The sequence below is a fragment of the Paralichthys olivaceus genome, chromosome 3 (assembly GCF_024713975.1).
Source record: "Paralichthys olivaceus isolate ysfri-2021 chromosome 3, ASM2471397v2, whole genome shotgun sequence".
Taxonomy (NCBI): domain Eukaryota; kingdom Metazoa; phylum Chordata; class Actinopteri; order Pleuronectiformes; family Paralichthyidae; genus Paralichthys; species Paralichthys olivaceus.
This window is the reverse complement of record NC_091095.1, coordinates 18,813,193-18,831,564: the sequence shown is the minus strand read 5'-3', so window position 1 is coordinate 18,831,564 and position 18,372 is coordinate 18,813,193. Positions and strand designations below refer to the sequence as shown.

Sequence of the window (18,372 nt, the reverse complement as noted above, 5' to 3'; positions counted from 1 at the left end):
CTCCCGGGTGTAATTTTATTGGCCGCTGCTGAGCCGGAAGTGCTCGGTCCAGCTCTGTTAGTCGTCCGGGTGTCGCTCATCATGGCCGCGCAAGCAGGAAGGTCTGTGGTCTTCGTGACTGGAAACGCGAAAAAACTCGAAGAGGTCAGAGTTCGTCAAAGATTTGTTACATAATTTATTATTATCATTATTATTATACCTCGTGCTTTCACAAACTCTGCTCGACAAATGTAAACAGTGAGCACGAGCTGTAGTCCAATCCACAAGTCTAGTTTCACAATAACTAGTGATCAGTCCTGCTGGATTCACGCGTTTCTCCTGTTATTGTTTCTCCTTCACATCCATCAGGTCATTCAGATCCTGGGAGACACGTTTCCTTACAAACTAGTTTCAAAAAAGATTGACTGTAAGTATCAAACAATAGAGATCTCTTATTGTGTAGTAACTGTATTACTGTATATACAACAAACGTTTTATTTTACATACTCTTTTCTTTATCTTATATTTCTATTTATTTTGTCCAGTGCCTGAGTACCAGGGCGAGCCCGATGAGATTTCCATACAGAAGTGTAAGGAGGCTGTAAAACAGGTACAGTAATGACACAGGAAGTTCTCTGTATGGGCAGCGTGTCTGCTGCATGATTGAAATGTTTGTTTCTCACCTTCAGATCGACGGGCCAGTCATAGTGGAGGACACCTGTCTGTGTTTCACAGCATTAGGAGGCCTGCCCGGTCCTTACATGTTCGTATAGTAACCTCTTCAGCTGTTTATCTGTAATAGTGTTAGTAAACTGTAATTAACACATTTCAACTTTGTTGTTGTAGAAAATGGTTCCTGGATAAACTCAAGCCAGAAGGTAAGAGTGGTAATTTATGAAATACTGCAGAGTAATTACAACAGAGAACTTTAGAGCTGGATATTAACATAGACTGAGTCGTCCAGCATCTCTAATCTTTGTGAATTGTTTTGTTGTAGGCTTGTTTAAACTCCTTGCTGGGTTTGAGGATAAATCAGCGTGGGCTCTCTGCACTTTTGCTTACTGTGCTGGTAAAAACGAACCAGTGCAGCTCTTCAGAGGGAAAACAGAGGTCAGAACACATCTCTCAGTGTGCGTGTGTGTGTGTGTGTGTGTGTGTGTGTGTGTGTGTGTGTGTGTGTGTGTGTGTGTCTTTACTTGTATGAATGTCTTTGTGAGGACAATTTTGAGACGAGACATTACAGAGTGAGGAAATATTGGGAAAGTGAGGACAGAATGACCGGTCCTCACTATCTGACTCACTTTAATGAGCTGTTTTAGGATTAATATTTAGTTTTAGGGTATAAGGGTTAGAATTAGGTTTAGGTTAGAGTAATGGTTAGGGTCAGGCTTTTGGTTGTGATGGGGAAGGTTAAGGTAAAGGTCTCCTGAATGCATTACACCAATACTTGTCCTCACCAAGATAGTACAAGAATGTGTGTAAGTGTGTTTTACTTTCCCTTTACACTTTTCTTCTGGATATTTTTCAGGGGCACATTGTGGAACCCCGTGGACCCCGAGACTTCGGTTGGGACCCATGTTTCCAGCCAAAGGGACATAACAAAACGTGAGCAAGGGTTGAATTTCCCTATTCATGCCACAAGGGGGAGCCATATGTTAACTCATTGTATAGGGGAAACTACGTGGCTTGAATTTCAGTTCTCGGACAGTTTGGCTTTAACACATCATTGTAATGATCTGTGGTCACTCGTCTCATTTGTTTCAAGGTAAAAAGAGATTTATACTCACTATTAATTATGTCGCTCTAATCTACAGCTACGCTGAACTGCCCAAAGAAGTGAAGAATTCTATCTCCCACCGCTACCGGGCACTGGCTGCCATGTCTGAGCACTTCTCTCAAACCAACGATATCTCACCACAGAGCAAGAAGAAGAAGGAGCAGGAGGATTAAACCATCACTTTAGGCCAAGTTTCAAGTTTCTGAATCAAACCTCAAATCATCAGATTTGCCAATGCAGAGGATACTTCTTGACATTAAGATGTTTTCTGGGGCAGAATTGTAGAATCTGTCAAATATGTTTTCCCTTTTTTCAATAAACCTTGCATTCATTTCTAAAAAAAGTTTCTCTGTGATGCTTACTTCCGATTTGTAGTTTGAATTTCTATCAGTTGAGCGTATTAAAGATATCTTCCCTATACTGTGGAAAGATAACTGAAATTGCTCCAAGCCTTTTTCATTGTTGTCCAGTGGACACTCAAAGAAGATCTTTTTGCTTCCAAAGACAGACAAAGATGGACTTGGTGAAGAACATAAATCATAAAAGGAGGGGCTCAGAGGTCCTGATGAGGGTAGCAGACAACTCTGGAGCCAAGACCGGCTCCTGGACCTGCAGAGGAAAACAGAGGGTGGTTCGGGCTGGAGTCCAAAGAGAGGGGAAGTGGGGCGGGGGTGTGGGAGTAGTTGAGAGGGAGGTGTTCAGTGCAAACAACAGTGATAACGGGGGAGTCTGGGTAATAAATGACCCTGGGACTGGAAGTCTCTGAACAGGAACTGTGCATACACCTGTGACTGATGCCTCCCAGATGTACTGAAGATCCACGACGTCACACATCCTCTTGAGTGAGACCAGGAGACAGGGACAAAAAGAGGTGTCTACTTTAACCAGCACAGGTTACACCCGGCTGTTGATAACATTCAGCCAGTAAAAGCACCACTTCTTGAGTAAAAGGTATTGTTGGTGACAGGATTGGACTTCTGTTTGGGTCATCTAGTTTAGTTCAGGGACCGGTCAGGAAGCAGCCTGTTGTTGTGAGGAGGAACAGGAAAGATATATTTGTCTTCATCAGTAAGACGTCACTTCACCTGTCAGCCAAGGTTTTTTTTAGCAGAACATGGAAGACGAGTGCCAGACTTCAGGTCACTTGAGGTCAAAGACATCACCACGGCTCAGGCATCCGTCCTTTCCCCCCTGGTGACTCAGTGTAAACATCGTTACTTTCAGTGCTGTCGATCCAGAGGGGCCCTCTCACACGGCAATTCTGAGAATTAAGAACCTGTAAGATTTACAATGTCGAACATGCTGTTGTGTTCTGGCTCTTTTCTTCACAGCATCATTCTTCTAATGCCATTCTCCCCTTTCTACATCTGGATAAATATGAGTGTTCTTTAGTTTTATTAGGCCCACTACATTTTCCAATTTTAACTCTAAAACTACTGTAACTTAACGTAACATGACAGCAACAGACAGAGGTGGAAAAATTATGTTTCCGGGTTGTCTGTCCTTCAGTCCGTCCCATTCTTGTGAACATTATATCTCAAAAGCACGATGAAGGATATTAATCAAATTTGGTGCGAACGTTCATTTCAACTCAAGGATGAACTGATTCGATTTTGGTGGTCAAAGGTCGCTGTGACCTCACAAAAATAATTTTTTTGAATAAGTTACTTTAAGAATGTCTCAAGGTAAATTTGGCACAAATATTCACTGGTTAGATTTGGGTCCTCAAATGTCATTGGTCAACATAGCAAAACATGTTTTAGCCTCTTGAATATATCTTGTGTGCCCTGAAGGAATTTCTTCAAATCAGTTGTCACTTAGACTCATACAACCCCAGTGTGTTATTTCTAGTTTTTTTTAACATGTTACATTTTCACAACTCATCATTTGACCCCAGGACAGGACAAACATTTGCCTCTTAAGCCAACAGAGTTCCCTAAAAATGTTTCTACAGGATATTTTTCAGTTTACAAGAGCACGAGTTCTGCCACTAATACCACGTAACTGCATAGTTAATGTCCGGTGTCTCTGTAAGGAATTTTCTCTCTTTCAAATGAAACAACATAAATAGAAACAGTCATTATTTCTCTGTAAAAACATGTTCTTATGAACAATATCATGAGACCACTCCACCGGGAATATCCACGAGACACTAGGGCTTTTTTCAGGACCTGGAAAAAGCTTTATGTTTGGGGAATGGTTTCCTCTTCTGAGCTGCAAGTCAAACCCTCATCAGGTCTGAAAAGACAGGCTGTTTGTAGACTTAATTACAACCAGAACCAACAGCAGCAAATTATCTAAAGTAATAGAGGGAGACTCTGCTGTTGTGACACTGTGAGTATTGTGCTTAATGAAGGAATGTGCTACATTGAGATGCCTGTCTTGATTTCACCAGAGGATGAGGAGGTTTTGATGTGGCTTTCAGGAGACAGACTTCCTCTTATTTATTACACAACTCTAACTGGATCCCCCTGCCTGCAGAGATGAGTTTGATTTAACAGCAGACTGAAGTTAAAATAATTTATTCTTCAAATAGCAGTGCATACCTTTAAATTTAGCATGACTTTAGACTTCCAAAGTTGAAAGGGCTGGTTTTGATTTCAAAGCAACAATTAATAAAGGCCATTTTACAATCCTTATTTTCTTACTTTGCCAAACTAACCCTCAAATTAAGTCTTTTCATTCCAGGGTTCAGACTAATGGATTACTCCACCATGAGGCCACTGAAGTAAATGATGGAAACAGTTGACATTATACATATTTCTGCTGGGACCTGTCCTCTCAATTTTCACTGTTTACGACCAAAACCCAGATCCCATTGAGGACACTGAGGATCCCTCAATACTACCTCCAATTTAACTACAAGCATGACTGTGTAAGCATGAAAACAACCGAGGATGACGGCATAACGAGTGAGGAGGGAGTTGATGCTTGACTGAGAGGGAGAAGGCTCACATAAAAGGAAAAGTGCTGCACATATTGTTTAATACAAAGAAATAGACAAATCGCACAAAATTGATCCCAATCTTTGTATTGCACATTTAGTAAATAAATACAACAGGTTTGTATTTATTTTAATATTTCTATTTTATTCTTGTTTTATCATTTTTTCATTCCCCTCCTAGGCTGCGCAGTTTTGCTGCTGTGTCGATTGTGAATTTCCTCTGCAGAAGATCAATAAAGGTAGATATTATTTTATTTCAAGTGTTGGGAAACAAAAGTGAAGAATCCCCATCTGCATGTCTGATATTTGCCATTTGTCTCTAATCTCACATTTCTCTCAGAAATGTCTTGAAAAATTAAGTAAGAGCTCCACACTGCAGGTCATTTTGATATTTAACCTATGATTAAGCCTTACTCAGGCCATCCCAAAATAATAGAATAGTCCAGAACATTACTTGTAAAATTTATTATGATACAAATATGTTCACATCATGTGATAATTTGGTCTTTTCAGTTAATTTTCAATCTATGACAAAGTAAACATCAGAGGTGGAACAGAGCGTGTTATTCATGTGTGTCAGGGCAGGGGAAGGACTGCTTTCAAATCTTTTGGGCTGAGATCGTGCCACAGGTCTTTTAATCATGAGGCCCCAGGATAAGCACAGCTCTGGTAGATTTAAATGTAGCCCACTGGTGTCACAGAGAAAGACTGAACGTAATCAGGTGAGGTTGCCAGTGGTTCTATCCAAACAGCCCGGAATTGTGCAGAGTCAGAGTCTGCAACAAGCGCTGAAAGTCCGGCACGGTCCACGGAACTTTGTGTGTCTGCACAGCTGCTGCACTGCTGCTGTCAGGGCTGATGCTCTGCGGGTCATTGAAGGTGATCAGGATGTCTGTGGAGAACTGAGGCAGGCGGAACACACCCAGATGAAGGGTCACGGCGTTCCTCGCCTCCTCGTTGAACTTGGACACACTCTGCGTCCCCGTCAGCATCCAGGCTGAGCTGCACTGCGACAGGGACAGGTCAGATCTGGGCAGAGCAACAACACTGATCACTGCACAGGCACCCGGCTCCAGGGCTTTGTTGCTGCCTGCGATGTCCTCAAAGTGATACCTGGCCGAATCCTGGTCTGCCACCTGGGCCTGGTACTCCACCAGCTCCACTATGAGGCTCTGATCGGTGTGTTTGTGGGCGAACACCTCCTGGTTGTCTGGGATCTCCCTCACCTCACTGATGTCTGTGGCAGTGTGGGGGATGACTGCTGACAGAGCTCCTCCAAACAGAGGATGAGGCTGCTCAGCTCCCTGCATGTCTGTGTGAGGACTGTGGGGGGGGGGGGGGTCTGCACAAACAACAACCAACTGAGTCTGGTTTCAACTTCCTGCTGCCACTGGAACAACTCCTGGTTTATATAAGTCAACAAGAAGCTCATAACACAGCGTGATACACACAGACACAGAACTCACCGACTTGTCACGTTGTTCTTCTTTCCTTCTTCTGCGGTTGCTTTTCTTCTTCTTCTGTTTCCGGCAGGCTGTGGACTATAGAACACAATGCTGCCCCCTAAAGACCAAGACTGGATGTTGCTTTGGACCAGTGGTTCTCAAACGGTGGGACACAAACCCAAAAGTGGGTCGCAGGGCCCCTTTGAGAGGGACGCAGTTTTGTGAGTGAAAGAAAAAATAAGTTTTGGGGGAAAAGTCAAGCTCTTTAATGCCGTGCTTTTATTTTGAAGGACTTTCCCATGAGGCAGCACCACACTCAGCTCTTGTTGTCATGACCACATTGTATCAGCTGTTAGCACCAAGGCAAGCAGTTGTAAACAACACTAAAAAATATTGCAGCTACTACATTAAATATGGGGTTTCTCATATTGACGACAGAAAGGGACCAAAAGCACAGTGTGAAGCATGAAGCTTCCAAAACAACAGTTTCAAGGGTTCAAGTTAGATGCTGCAGAAAGGTTACTGAAAGCAAGAAATTTGAGTAGTTAAAAAATGACCTTGTAGGTCCTGATGCTCACCCAATTGAGAAGCACTGGTTTTGCCGACATTTTTGCATAAACAGGCAAAAGAAGTGAAGAAATCTTGGAACTACTCAAACATGTTGAAAATGTATCTCAGATGAGGGTGTAGCTTTAAAGGGAGAAAGAGAAAAAGCACAGATCTGACAACTTCCTGAATAACTTTTTTAAAACATACTAAAAAATACATACAAAACACTCACAGAGAGCACAGACGTGTAGACACAGACAATATCAATAACAACATAGTAAAAAAGGGGTTAGGAGCAAATACTCAAATGACTTAAAGGTTTAGTGTTATTGATTTATTGATTTTTTTGTAGTCCAGAATGACTCCTATCTGTATGTTTAGAAAGAAATATATTCTTATGGATTTGGATCTGAGGTGATCATGCATCATGGATCTCCAATAAGATCTGTAAGGTTTCATAATCATAAACTACATATTCAGTTGTTTTAACATTTTATTGTGGGGTGAAAATACATTAATCAAATCCTCCTTTGAGGAATTCATTGAAGGGATAACTTTCATTATTACAGTAGTTTTGAAGTGTACTTCCTTGAATTTGATTAGAATTGGTAATCTTAATAATTTTATTAAATCAGCCATAATTATTACTTTTTCTATAATCTTAGAGATCGAGTGTCCAGTTTTAAAAAGTAAAGTAAAAATAGTTATACAGAAAAATCATTCCCTAATAACATCGTTATAGCTGCTTAATAGATTGTTTGAGTAAAAACATATGATGTTTCTGACATGTGATGGAATGGAAGAACAGAGTAGTGCCTGAATGTTATAAGTTTTAATGATGAGTTGGACGAATTTAGGCAATAATAATAATTCCCCACGCTGTCAAACATCTGGATCTCTCTCCTCGTCCAGCTGCGTGTGGTTGCCGGTCAGCTGATCCAGGCAGAGGGGAGAGAGGAACAAGCCAACCGCTAGCATCCATGATGATAATCCAGCCTCGTCGTCCAGACAGCGTGTGAAATGAATGAAATCGATCCGTAAAAGACACTTTGAAACCTCGAGACCTCACCAGACCAACAGCAGAGCCTCTGTGTGTCCGTGTTCAACACCGAGCATCGGATCTCTTAGGAAAGCAGCAGGTAACTAGCCACGTTAGCATCCTTAGCTTAGCATAGCCTGGTAGCTAGATTTGCCATTGAACCAAGCGGCCTGTCTGAAAGTGCACAGAATGAGTTGCCAGCTAGCTACATTAGCAACGGGTGATTTCAATCACTGTAGTTTGGTAGAATCCTGGAGGACACGAGCCACAGTGTTTGCTCTGTAGCTCAAGCTAACAGGCAGCTAAGCTAGCTAACTGCGATGTAACTAGTCCAGAGATGTCAGCTTCATTGTCACTCCCAGCTCCTCTCAGGAGGTTTGGTTTCTTAGACAACAGCATCTCCCCACATTCATCTATTAGCATCTGTTTCAATGTCCTACTTTATTTTTTTTATCAACATGTTTAAATTTCTGATTGAACTTCTCTCTTGACTTGTTTTCTAAAGTCAGACTTGGCCTCTTTTCCTTCTGTGTCTGTGTTTGTCTTCATGCTGCCACTGCTTCAGTCCTCCGCTCTTCTCTTCTCCTCTGTTTACTGGAAACTTCCTCTCCTCTGCTGGCCACTGAAAGGCCTTTTTCCTTCAGCAGTGCCAGAAAAGGACGCTGCTGAAAACCACAGTGTCAGACTGAACTGGATTCAATGGTATTAGTTGCATTTCTGCACTGAAAGGTGTGTGTGTGTGTGTGTGTGTGTGTGTGTGTGTGTGTGTGTGTGTGTGTGTGTGTGTGTATGTGTATGTGTGTGTGTGTGTGTGTGTGAGAAAGAGAGAGAGAGAGTGAGAATCTGCAGTGTTTTCCCCCCCTTGAGTAATAGAGTAGGAGCTGAGGATCAGTATTCAGTGTAGCGTCACTGGGACCCTGTTCAAATCTGGTATTAACATCTGTCCTGATGAGCAAACACACAACGCACCCAAATGCGTCGTCAATGTGTCCTGAGATTCAATCACACAAACCACATTCTGAGGTGGTCTTGGAAGCATGTGGCCTCATTAAAGAGACGTCTACTCAGCTGAGGTCCTCTGACCCGCTGCACCTTCACAATAAACCTATTTTTACTCTTTTCAGTGTCCATACTTTGATTTGTTTTGGCCACAGTATCAACACTGATCGCCACATAATGATTGATAATATATTATATAGTATCTTCTGTCTTCACAGCTGAGCTGCACAAGATTCATTTAACCACTCCTCTGTCTCTCTCTTTCCATCTCTCTGTCTTGCTCGCTCATGTCACACACAGACACACACACATTGACAACATGTACATCTGTAAACTCAGCCTGAGTAAAAACAACACCATTTGATCTTTGTGAACACAAATGATTATTTGTTTGTGTGAACACATGGAATTAGCGCTGTCCACTTCAGGTACTGTGAGATCTCTAAGGACGCATGGTAATACCAGGTCTGAATAGGGCCAGAGGCACTGCTGTGTTTTGTCACATTATTTGGAACATGTAACACACCAACACAAACTCAAGGGGTTATAAATGGAAGAACATTATGTTTTCCACAGCCGACATTGTCAGGTTTTTCACTCAAAGACACAGAGCAGTGATGACATTTCCTTTCATACGATAGACAGTGAGACTTCTGGATTGCTCACAGCAGATATATGAGGAATCAAGACATGTATTTTTAACTGACAAGATATTAAAGTGTTACAGAAAGCAGGCTTACTTTAACAGGCTAGTGTCCTCATATTGCTTGATGATGACCACCAGACTCTTATCCGATCATTTACTATGTGAATGAATTTTGTTGTTGTTCTGCTCCCAGCCGAGATCTGGCTGCAGTTATGGCTGCATCTCAAATGACTTACTTCCACCTGCCAATATTAAAGTACTTTCGTTCAGCAGGCTCAGTGCAGTGTCTGACTGTTTGTGTTCTCGACTTGACAACGCCACAGACTTTAACTAATCTTCTCCTCCTGTCCTCTAGAGGGAGCCAGATCAGGAGGAGCAGCCTGAAGCCACCATGCCCCCCAAGTTTAAAAGGCACCTGAATGATGACGAGGTCACGGGATCTATTCGCAGTGAGAGGGTAAGACACACATTAAGGGAGAGCGGGGGCACGTTTAATCTCAAAACGCTTTGCAACATTTTGCTACAGTTTGTGGGTTGAACAACATGTTTGCTCAACAGAGTTTGCAGCAGTCTCCAAAGTGTGCATTCTCTATCAGAAGTGTTATCCAATCTGTATACATTTGGCAGGTTTGTTTAAACACAATGGATTGTAAAGTCCTTTACAAATGTGCCAGCTGCAGCTGCATGTCAGAAGCAGTAAATACAGAGTAGTAAAAATAGAGCAACACTTGAGTATCAAAACAGTGAATGATCAATGCACTACTATGTACTTTTGAATAAAGGTTTTGCTACGTTTTATCCAGGCTGAACACAGCCAAGATTTTGTTCAACACCAACACCAGTAAGCAGGGGATAGGGATTTATAAAAACAGTCAGATCTGGTGTAAAACTGTCCGACTGAGTATCGCTGCAAAATAATTATCCTAAATTAATGTGTTGAATCCTTTTACACAATAATTGCAAGTACATTTGATGTACTGTAAGATTTCTTTTTAAGTGCCCATTGTTGTTCCAAACCGATGCTGATTGAAAATGCTGAATTTCGCCGTAAGATATTTTGTTCATCAAGTAATGGTAGTGGAAAAACTGAGGGGAAATAAAAGGGAGTGGAGGAGGTTGGGGAATTCAGGGATGGTAACGTGAAAAAACCCTGTGGCCAAAGGTCTGGAGTTAATCAAAGCAATCATCCACCTCCACCCTGCTTTGTCCTCTCGCTCATGCTTTACTTTATACAGTCATTTGTTTCCTCTATGTCATCTTGTTTACTCTTGTGTTGAACTGGGATCAAAGATAAGCTTACGGGAGAGAACAAAATGATCCCTTCCACCTAACCTGTTTCCCCTTTAGTGCTCCACCCCCCCTGTCTTCTGATAATCGCTAACAGTCCTTCATGTGGCTCATCTAAGACAGACAGTAAGAAATCATACAGAAGGAGACTGTTAGTGCCTCTGCTTATAAAGTTCTTCATGATCATCTGACCCCCATCCCCTCAGCATTTTTGCAGATGGCCTCGTATTTACAAGAAGATAATGGTCTATGTTGGCATGGTGGCTGTCCACCTAACACAACGTCCATGAGGTTTCATTCATGCAGAGTGTCATGTAGGGTAGAAGGTGAATACCATGAAGGTTTGAGATATAACTAAAGCTGCTTTCAGACAAGAACTGAACTCAAATTTGTGAGATAGCAAATGTCTGAGTCATTAGCAGTGGAAATTCTCCGGAGTTTCTCCTGCCAGTTCTCTAGAAGTAAACTACTTCTACACAGCAGAAGAGTCTCTAGAGGATTCACTGTGAGAAAGTTGGTGTGTTGATGACGTTATGACAGGAGACAGATGCAAAACTAAAAAGAGAATACAAATATCTCAGGATGAAAAAGATTTGCCATGCATGTACAAGACTCAGACGACAACAATATTTGAGCTGTAAACAGGAACACATGATCTCCGTAGTGTCATTAATATGTTATGTCTTGCCTCCTGCGTGCTGCACCACCCCTCACCTGAAAGCTCTGGAGATTTCTGGGTTTTGAACAAAAATGGCTTAACAACAAGGATTTGTTGTCTTTGTGAAAGACACTTAAATCGTTCAGTCTTGTGTTTGAGTGCACTAGCCTCAAGGAATTCCAGCGTCTAAATTTCTCCTGCGTCCTGTCTTTCAAATGTGATAAATGCTCCCGAACTGGAAAAAAATGGAGACCATTCTCTCCCAGAAGCAGGGAATATAATCCTGCCTACAACTTTCCAATGAAAAACAGACTCTTAACTGTCTCCTCCTGTGAGAATTTAATGTAGCTGTCCTCGCTAGTTCTCGTCTCTGTTTTTGTTTGATAATCTCCCTTAAGATCACAGGAAGTCTTTTCTTATACCTGAATTTGAAGATGCATTTTAGACTTTCATCAAACTGATTGTCATGTCAGACTGAGATGTTGTTGAGGAGTCTCAGCGAGCAGAGCAGGGTTGGTTTTTATTGAGCGCTGGCAGAACTTTATTGTCAGTCATCATATCTTAAGTGCACTACAATAATAATAGTGCATTTGGACCTGCAGTATCTGTCTTCATAAGCAGCATCAGTTATAGCTATATGGCATCAGTTTCATGTCTGCCTGTCAGCAGCACCAGTTGTGAGTGCCAGGAATGTACTCTGACTGACTAACTACATTCTGGTTCTGGAACTGGTCTGAACTTGATCGGAAAACATTTCAAGCTATAAAATACTTAATTCTGCCCGTTTAAATCTTTGTTTTTAAAGTGTTTATCCACAGCAATGAGTCAGCATATCAGCATACTGTTGGAGGCAGGTCATTACCCCCGAAACCCAAAGTTGGTGTCAGACCAACACAACTGTATAAAAACCAGTGGAAATGTGGCATCTGGTTAGGTTGTTCCCAATTCTTACACAGATACTGATCTCAGAACCGCAGAAAACGATTGACTCTGCTGTGAAGCCACCGTCCCTGCTCTCATCACAAGACGTCCTCTGAATAATATCAATATCCAGAGTTGATCCTGATTTGACCTGTGACCTTTTCCTCTTTTACAGAGGAACCTGCTAGAAGAGGACTCTGACGAGGAGGAAGACTTCTTTCTGTAAGGATGTGTTTTATTCGGATACCAAGCTTATTAGAACAACAATAGATATGTAAAGTACATTATACACAGCAGAGTCACAATTAACCAAAAAGCAGTACTACCGAGTAACACAGCATAACAAGAGTACTCAAAAGGTGGAGTAGAGTTGAAAATTCGGACATTAAATTGGTAACTTTGGCTTCGTTGATGTGTGTTTTCCAGGAGAGGCCCCACAGGACCCAGGTTTGGACCTCAAAATGACAAAATCAAGCAGTAAGTACAAACACATTCCTCATTACAGAGAAAAGCCAGAGGTCAGAGCTGTATAACCAGCGCTCTTAAAGTTTTGGTGTTGGTGTTATGTAACCGTGGCTCAGCGTGTTTACCAGAAGCTGTAGTTATTAGCATATTGTGTAAGAGAGGCCGTCATGTGCAGGTTATTGTGTAACCTTCCCAGGACACCTCCGTCCCTCTGCAGTCTGTTTCCACATTAAACTGCAGTTACAGACAAGCAGGAGAACAGAGGAGGTCATTGTTGAGACAGTCTGGCATCCAGAGTTGTTTCTCCACGCTCTCTTCATACTTTACAATTTCTCATTGTTGATAGTGCATGAAACTAGATGCCAGTCATTACTGATTCCAAGAATGGCGTATTCACAGGGCTCATGCTTCTCACCTCTGTGTGTCTGAACCTTTGACGTCAGGTCCTGTCCCCTACGTCCTGATTTCAATATTTACTCCGGCTGTGTTTATTCATGTTTCTAATACAAAGCTGAAGTCCGAGACTGACAGACAATCAGTGAGATGATGGTGGAAAATGTGACTTTCTATAGAGTAAACAAATATCCAAATGTTTCCCTCCTTCCTGCTTATCCTGCATCCCTCCAACAAATACTGCTCATGGTTACTTTCAAATAAGATTGACAGAAGGCTAATATATACTGGTCATGCTATGCTCAGGTATGAGTTGCGTGAATAAAGCAAGGATTTGAGGAGATTTTTCAGACAGGTCAATATGAGCCTGAAAATCATCTGACAGGCTTTTTATTGCCCAGCAGCTGGACCAGGTTAGATGTAGAGGAGAGGATATTGCTGGAAAAACAGGTGCTCTGTGCTGTGGCGAGTTACCCACTAAAAAATAGAATTACGGCCAGACAAACTGCAGTTTAGACCCATGTCTGACCAGACTTATGTAATAAATGAAGGGTAGACTTTTAATGAATTTAATAAAAGGTGCAATATTAAGGGTATTAGCGTATGAAAGCTTGAGTTAAAACATCTAATGAAAGTGAATGTTTGTGCCAAATTTGATGAAATGCCTGGTTGTGGTTGTGTTCATGAGAATGGGATGACCAGACAACCCTAAAATATAATGCCTCTGCCTGGCAACGGCTGTTGCTGGAAAAAATGGATTAATTCTTGACAAATTCTGCACATTTTCCATTTCATGATTTATTTCCATTATTTACGATTCTGTCTCACGTCAACTTGCCTCCATAGGGTGCAGTCGCAGGTTGACGAAGTGATTGATGTGATGCAGGAGAACATCTCTAAAGTGATCGAGAGGGGCGAACGTCTCGACGACCTGCAGGACAAGTCGGGTAAGTCCTGCATCGGCAAAATACGTTGGGTTTTTTTGATTTGCAAAGTAAAATGACGCCAACACAAACTCCACAGGTAGCGTACACGTGGTTTGCACATGGCTCTGTGGATCATTACCCTAACCTTATGTGAGCTTATTCACGGGAAATGTACTTTTGTCAATAGCAGCAGTGTGCATCCAATTTAAAAGAAAAACACAAGTTAATGATGCCTAGTGATCCTAAGCGTGCCTTAGAGCAAGTGTAGGAATGCACTTGACTTTAATGTTATTTCACATCAGTGGTTAGATGTCAAACCTGCCTATATATGAGATAAACTTATAATATATTTGTTATAGAAACTTTATACAAGAGAAAAGTCCAAATTGAAGCAAGACCAGACAAATGATTAACTATTTGCATTAAAGTTGATTGATGCATTTGCAGTTAATTGTTTTTTAACTTAATCACAAAAAAATAGTTGAGCGGAGGTTAAAACACACGCTGCAACTAACCAGATGGCTTGTGTTGTCGAAGCAACAGTCCCAACAGTCCAACTGTCAAATTGTGACATTGGAGGTTCTTTCTCGACCCATGTATGATCCGTCCAAGTTTTGTGAAAATGCATCCAATAGTTTTTGCGTAATCTTACTGACAATCGAACAAACCACCCAACAACAGGACAGGGGTAACGCAACCTCCCTGATGGAAGTACACATTGTCGCAACTCTTCACTATACATTAGAAAAATGTGTAATATTTGTCAAATATTTTAGCTACAAAAATGTGTCGAGGAGAAGTAAAACCTTCAAACAGCCTTGTACAACTTTGTAGTTGCTTACACACTCACCTCAAAGGTGTGACTCTGTTACACAACTTTACACACACACACACACACACACACACACACACAAGTCTTCGTCTTTTGTTTAGCCTCTGTCTTGTTGACCCACCGACTGAGATAATGACACTCATCTGGAACACATTTGCTGTCTGTGTGTATCTCTGCAGTACATGTAGCTCTTTACAGTTGATTTTAAATGAGCAATATAATATCATGGGATTGACATTTGCAGTCGGCCCCTCTGACCCGTTTACAGGTAAACTGTTGTTAAATTCCACTGGATTAACAAGCATCTTCTCCGAGGTCTCGCCTGTGTGCTTCTCTTTGTCGTAGCGACAAGTCGTTAAAAGGCACATGCACGAGGAAACCGCAGACAGATGACAGACACAAAGGGTCTAAAGAGGGACAGGGGCTTGGACAAGTAGAACGCTGCACGCTAGGGAGCTGTAACGATCCTGTTAACATGCATAAACATCAAGTTAACAACAGTATCCAAGAAACAGAAAGACCGAGAGGCGTGCAAGAGCAGTTTGGACCTCACAACAAGGACAGAAGGGAGAAGGCTGGAGGAAATGTGTTTTCCTCCACTGTGTATATTTGGCCTCTTGCTGTTAACGTCAACAGAGTTAACATTTAAACATCACCATCAAAGCCTTATGTAACTTTTACACATTATAATGACTGCACATGCACAACACAGGGCCACACAGCTTGAGTAACCTTATTCATAACATCAAACTGTTGATTAATAGCTTGTTTATTGTTCGCTTTTTTCTCTCCTCTGCTTTTTATCCCTCTCCTCACATGTTCTTATCTGGGCTGCGGTCACGTGACGCTCCAGAGAGCCTATCGGACAACGCGTCTGCCTTCAGTAGCCGAGCCAAACAGCTGCACAGGAGGATGTGGTGGAGAGACATGAAGGTGGGCTGTGTGTGTTTTATGTGTGCGTGCGTGTGAGAGAGCGGTCATCAATTCTCCCTTTGGTTTGCATTTGTGTTGTGTTCTGTCCACTATCAAGAGATGTTGAGTTTTCTGAGGGATGTGTTTAATGTGCATGATTTCTCCGACAGATGAAGATGATTATTGGCTTGGTTGTGGTCGCTCTCCTGCTCATCATCATCAGTGAGTATGAGACCAAACCCCCGAGCACTGTTTGAAATGACTTAATGTGCTGAACTTCTCAGTAAATCTTCTTTCTCTATCGTTTTCTCTTTCAGTACCGGTGATCATGCGATACCGCTAGTGTCTGAGGAGGAGGACGGAGGAGAACCTTCTTCTTCCTCGCTCCTTCTCCCTCCTCTACCACTCTTCCTCTCCTCTGCACACAGTCCTCCACTCCTGCTAGGGGGTGCCAGCCAACCTCCCATAACCCTCCCCAGTATTAGCCCGTGTACCCTCAAGGGTCTGACCTCAACTTGCCCTTAGTACAGACCTTACCGTTGGCTTTGCCACTGAAATCTGCTGTGAGATCAGCACTAAGGCTCCGTTAGATCCCTGGCTTGAAACTTTGCTACAGAAGGGGAACACAACGGGTAAGAAAAGGGGGGAGATATTTAATGCAGTGTGGGAGAAAACACTGACTCTCAGCCCTCTAGTCAAACGTGACGGATCGTTCCATTCCATGATACATATCACATGTCAGGCCATCATATAGATATTTATATATATACTGTAAAGGGAGGTAATTCATGCCAACTGTCGCTTCTTAGTTTCTCTAATCTGAATCTACTGGAGCAGCCTCGTACAAAGATGCTGTAACATCGACCAGATGAATCTCAGATGTCTACCCCCAATTCCCTTTGTGCTCTCTTGGTCCGAAATGGACAAGGAGAAGGTTTAAAGGGAACATTTTGTGAACACAATTACATTTCTCTGTCTTGACACGAGATTTCAATTATCAGATGTTTCCTCATCGACTCAGCTGATGGACCGGAAGAGAACGCACATCTGTTCAGGCAACATCCTGCTTTCTAACATTATTCTTACCTCTATAAATTGTCATTTTCACATGCCTCCTTAGAGTCTGTTGTACAGTACAACAGGACCATGTATAACCAAAACATCCGGGTTATGAATGTCTCCTCGCCACCTCTCACCTTCCCCCTCCAGCTGAGCTCTGGGCCGGTTTGGTCATGGCTGTCCTACATTCCTGCTAGTGACATGAAACCATCTCTCACTCTGCAGATGTTTTTATTTTGGTAATTTCAATACGGCTTCTTTTTTCACCATTTTTAAGTTCCTATTTCTGCTGGTCGCTCAGTGTGGTGCTTTGTACGGACGCTGGTATTCCCATCTCAGCAGATGGGACTGTTTGTCTCTGTGTCCTGTCACGTTTAGGTTTTAAAGAAGGTTCATTTAAGTGATGCAAGTTTGAAACTGTGAAACAAACATAGGCGTCTTTGTGTCTGGGTTAATTAATTGTATAATACAATAAAACTACATTGTCATTTTATTTTTTTTATGTAATTTATTTTAGCTGTAAATATTGAGTCTGTTGTGATATACAATATTCTGGCACTGCATTGGAAGACTGTGATATATTGATAATTTCTGCTCTGAAATAAAGTGGTTTTTAAGGGCACTGGTCGTTGGAAATAATTGACTGAATCGTAAAAGAACTATGGGAGAAATCAGTGGAAAACTTGTGAGAGGAAACAGAGAGGAGAGAGGGGTTGATGGAAAGATAGATGACTGGAGGTGAAGAGGGAAAAACTAATCGTCATGCCATCCCTCCACGTTTGACCGCTAAGATTTCCTGAGCTTTCTTTTATCTCCTCTCATTAGCCGATCGTTTTATTGCTCTGTTATTTCACTGACAGCACAGAGTCCCAAGATGGCACTAAAGTTACAGGGCCCGCGAAGAGTTATTGTTCTGACAGACGCGCTGCTTTGCCCTCACAGGACACTCTCAGACAGCTCTGCCATTCGCTCTGCCACCTCCCAACAACCCTACTGAAGGAGTAGAAATCCAATTGGCCCACAGAGGTCTTTTACTTCATTGATCTATGGCAGATGGCCTTGCAGCTTGCACATGTTACTGCTGCACGTGGCAGCAGGTGCTGGATTTATTTCAGCTTTTAACATAAAGGGGTCATTTCATCTCAACCAGAGCATAGTACTGATGTTGCCTGGATGCCATTGGTTTCTGAGTCTTGCTCAGTGACATCAGGTAGTATCGTCCTGGTTGGGCCTGTGGAGTTCATCATATCCATTTCATAGAACTGTACATTCCATTAGAGGCAGTGCTGGCTTAGTTTTGGGACTATTTGTTAATTTCAGTGCACGTTTACAGGGCCCCTGGCATTAGCTGCTCATTAGAGAGACGATATCCAAGAACCAGAATGAAGTCTGGTCAAACATTTTGAAATTTTTCACAAACCCTGATCATCAACTAATCCACTATAATTCTATTGATGGAATGCATGTAACTTATAGAATGCATGTAACTCAAACTAATCTTTGTATAATGAAAAATGACCAGTGTCTAAACTGTGCGTCCA

General features: G+C 42.1%; 3 protein-coding genes across 6 annotated transcripts; 2 read left to right on the top strand and 1 right to left on the bottom strand.

Moving 5' to 3' along the window:
- The first annotated feature begins 8 nt into the window (after positions 1-8).
- Positions 9-2,099, top strand: itpa (inosine triphosphatase (nucleoside triphosphate pyrophosphatase)). Its single transcript, XM_020081172.2, has 8 exons — positions 9-144; positions 349-406; positions 525-589; positions 669-742; positions 826-857; positions 977-1,089; positions 1,508-1,584; positions 1,794-2,099. The coding sequence occupies exons 1-8, from the start codon at positions 82-84 to the stop codon at positions 1,927-1,929; spliced, it is 618 nt and encodes a 205-aa protein (XP_019936731.1). The 5' UTR covers positions 9-81; the 3' UTR covers positions 1,930-2,099.
- Positions 2,100-5,150: 3,051 nt separating this feature from the next.
- rangrf (RAN guanine nucleotide release factor) lies at positions 5,151-6,445 on the bottom strand. Its single transcript, XM_020081173.2, has 2 exons — positions 6,167-6,445; positions 5,151-6,042 (listed from the first exon to the last, which is right to left on the bottom strand). The coding sequence occupies exon 2, from the start codon at positions 6,008-6,010 to the stop codon at positions 5,441-5,443; it is 570 nt and encodes a 189-aa protein (XP_019936732.2). The 5' UTR covers positions 6,011-6,042; positions 6,167-6,445; the 3' UTR covers positions 5,151-5,440.
- Positions 6,446-7,578: 1,133 nt separating this feature from the next.
- vamp4 (vesicle-associated membrane protein 4) lies at positions 7,579-17,453 on the top strand. 4 transcript variants are annotated; one of them, XM_069522333.1, is made up of 9 exons: positions 7,707-7,833; positions 8,363-8,435; positions 9,734-9,835; positions 12,420-12,466; positions 12,671-12,721; positions 13,949-14,049; positions 15,714-15,793; positions 15,943-15,994; positions 16,090-17,453. In XM_069522333.1, the coding sequence occupies exons 2-9, from the start codon at positions 8,433-8,435 to the stop codon at positions 16,113-16,115; spliced, it is 462 nt and encodes a 153-aa protein (XP_069378434.1). In that variant the 5' UTR covers positions 7,707-7,833; positions 8,363-8,432; the 3' UTR covers positions 16,116-17,453. The 4 variants fall into 4 exon arrangements, with proteins under 4 accessions (XP_019935938.1, XP_069378434.1, XP_069378433.1 ...); XM_020080379.2 differs by lacking the exon at positions 8,363-8,435 and having other exon boundaries at positions 7,579-7,833; XM_069522332.1 differs by lacking the exon at positions 7,707-7,833 and having other exon boundaries at positions 8,296-8,435.
- The last annotated feature ends 919 nt before the right edge of the window (positions 17,454-18,372 follow it).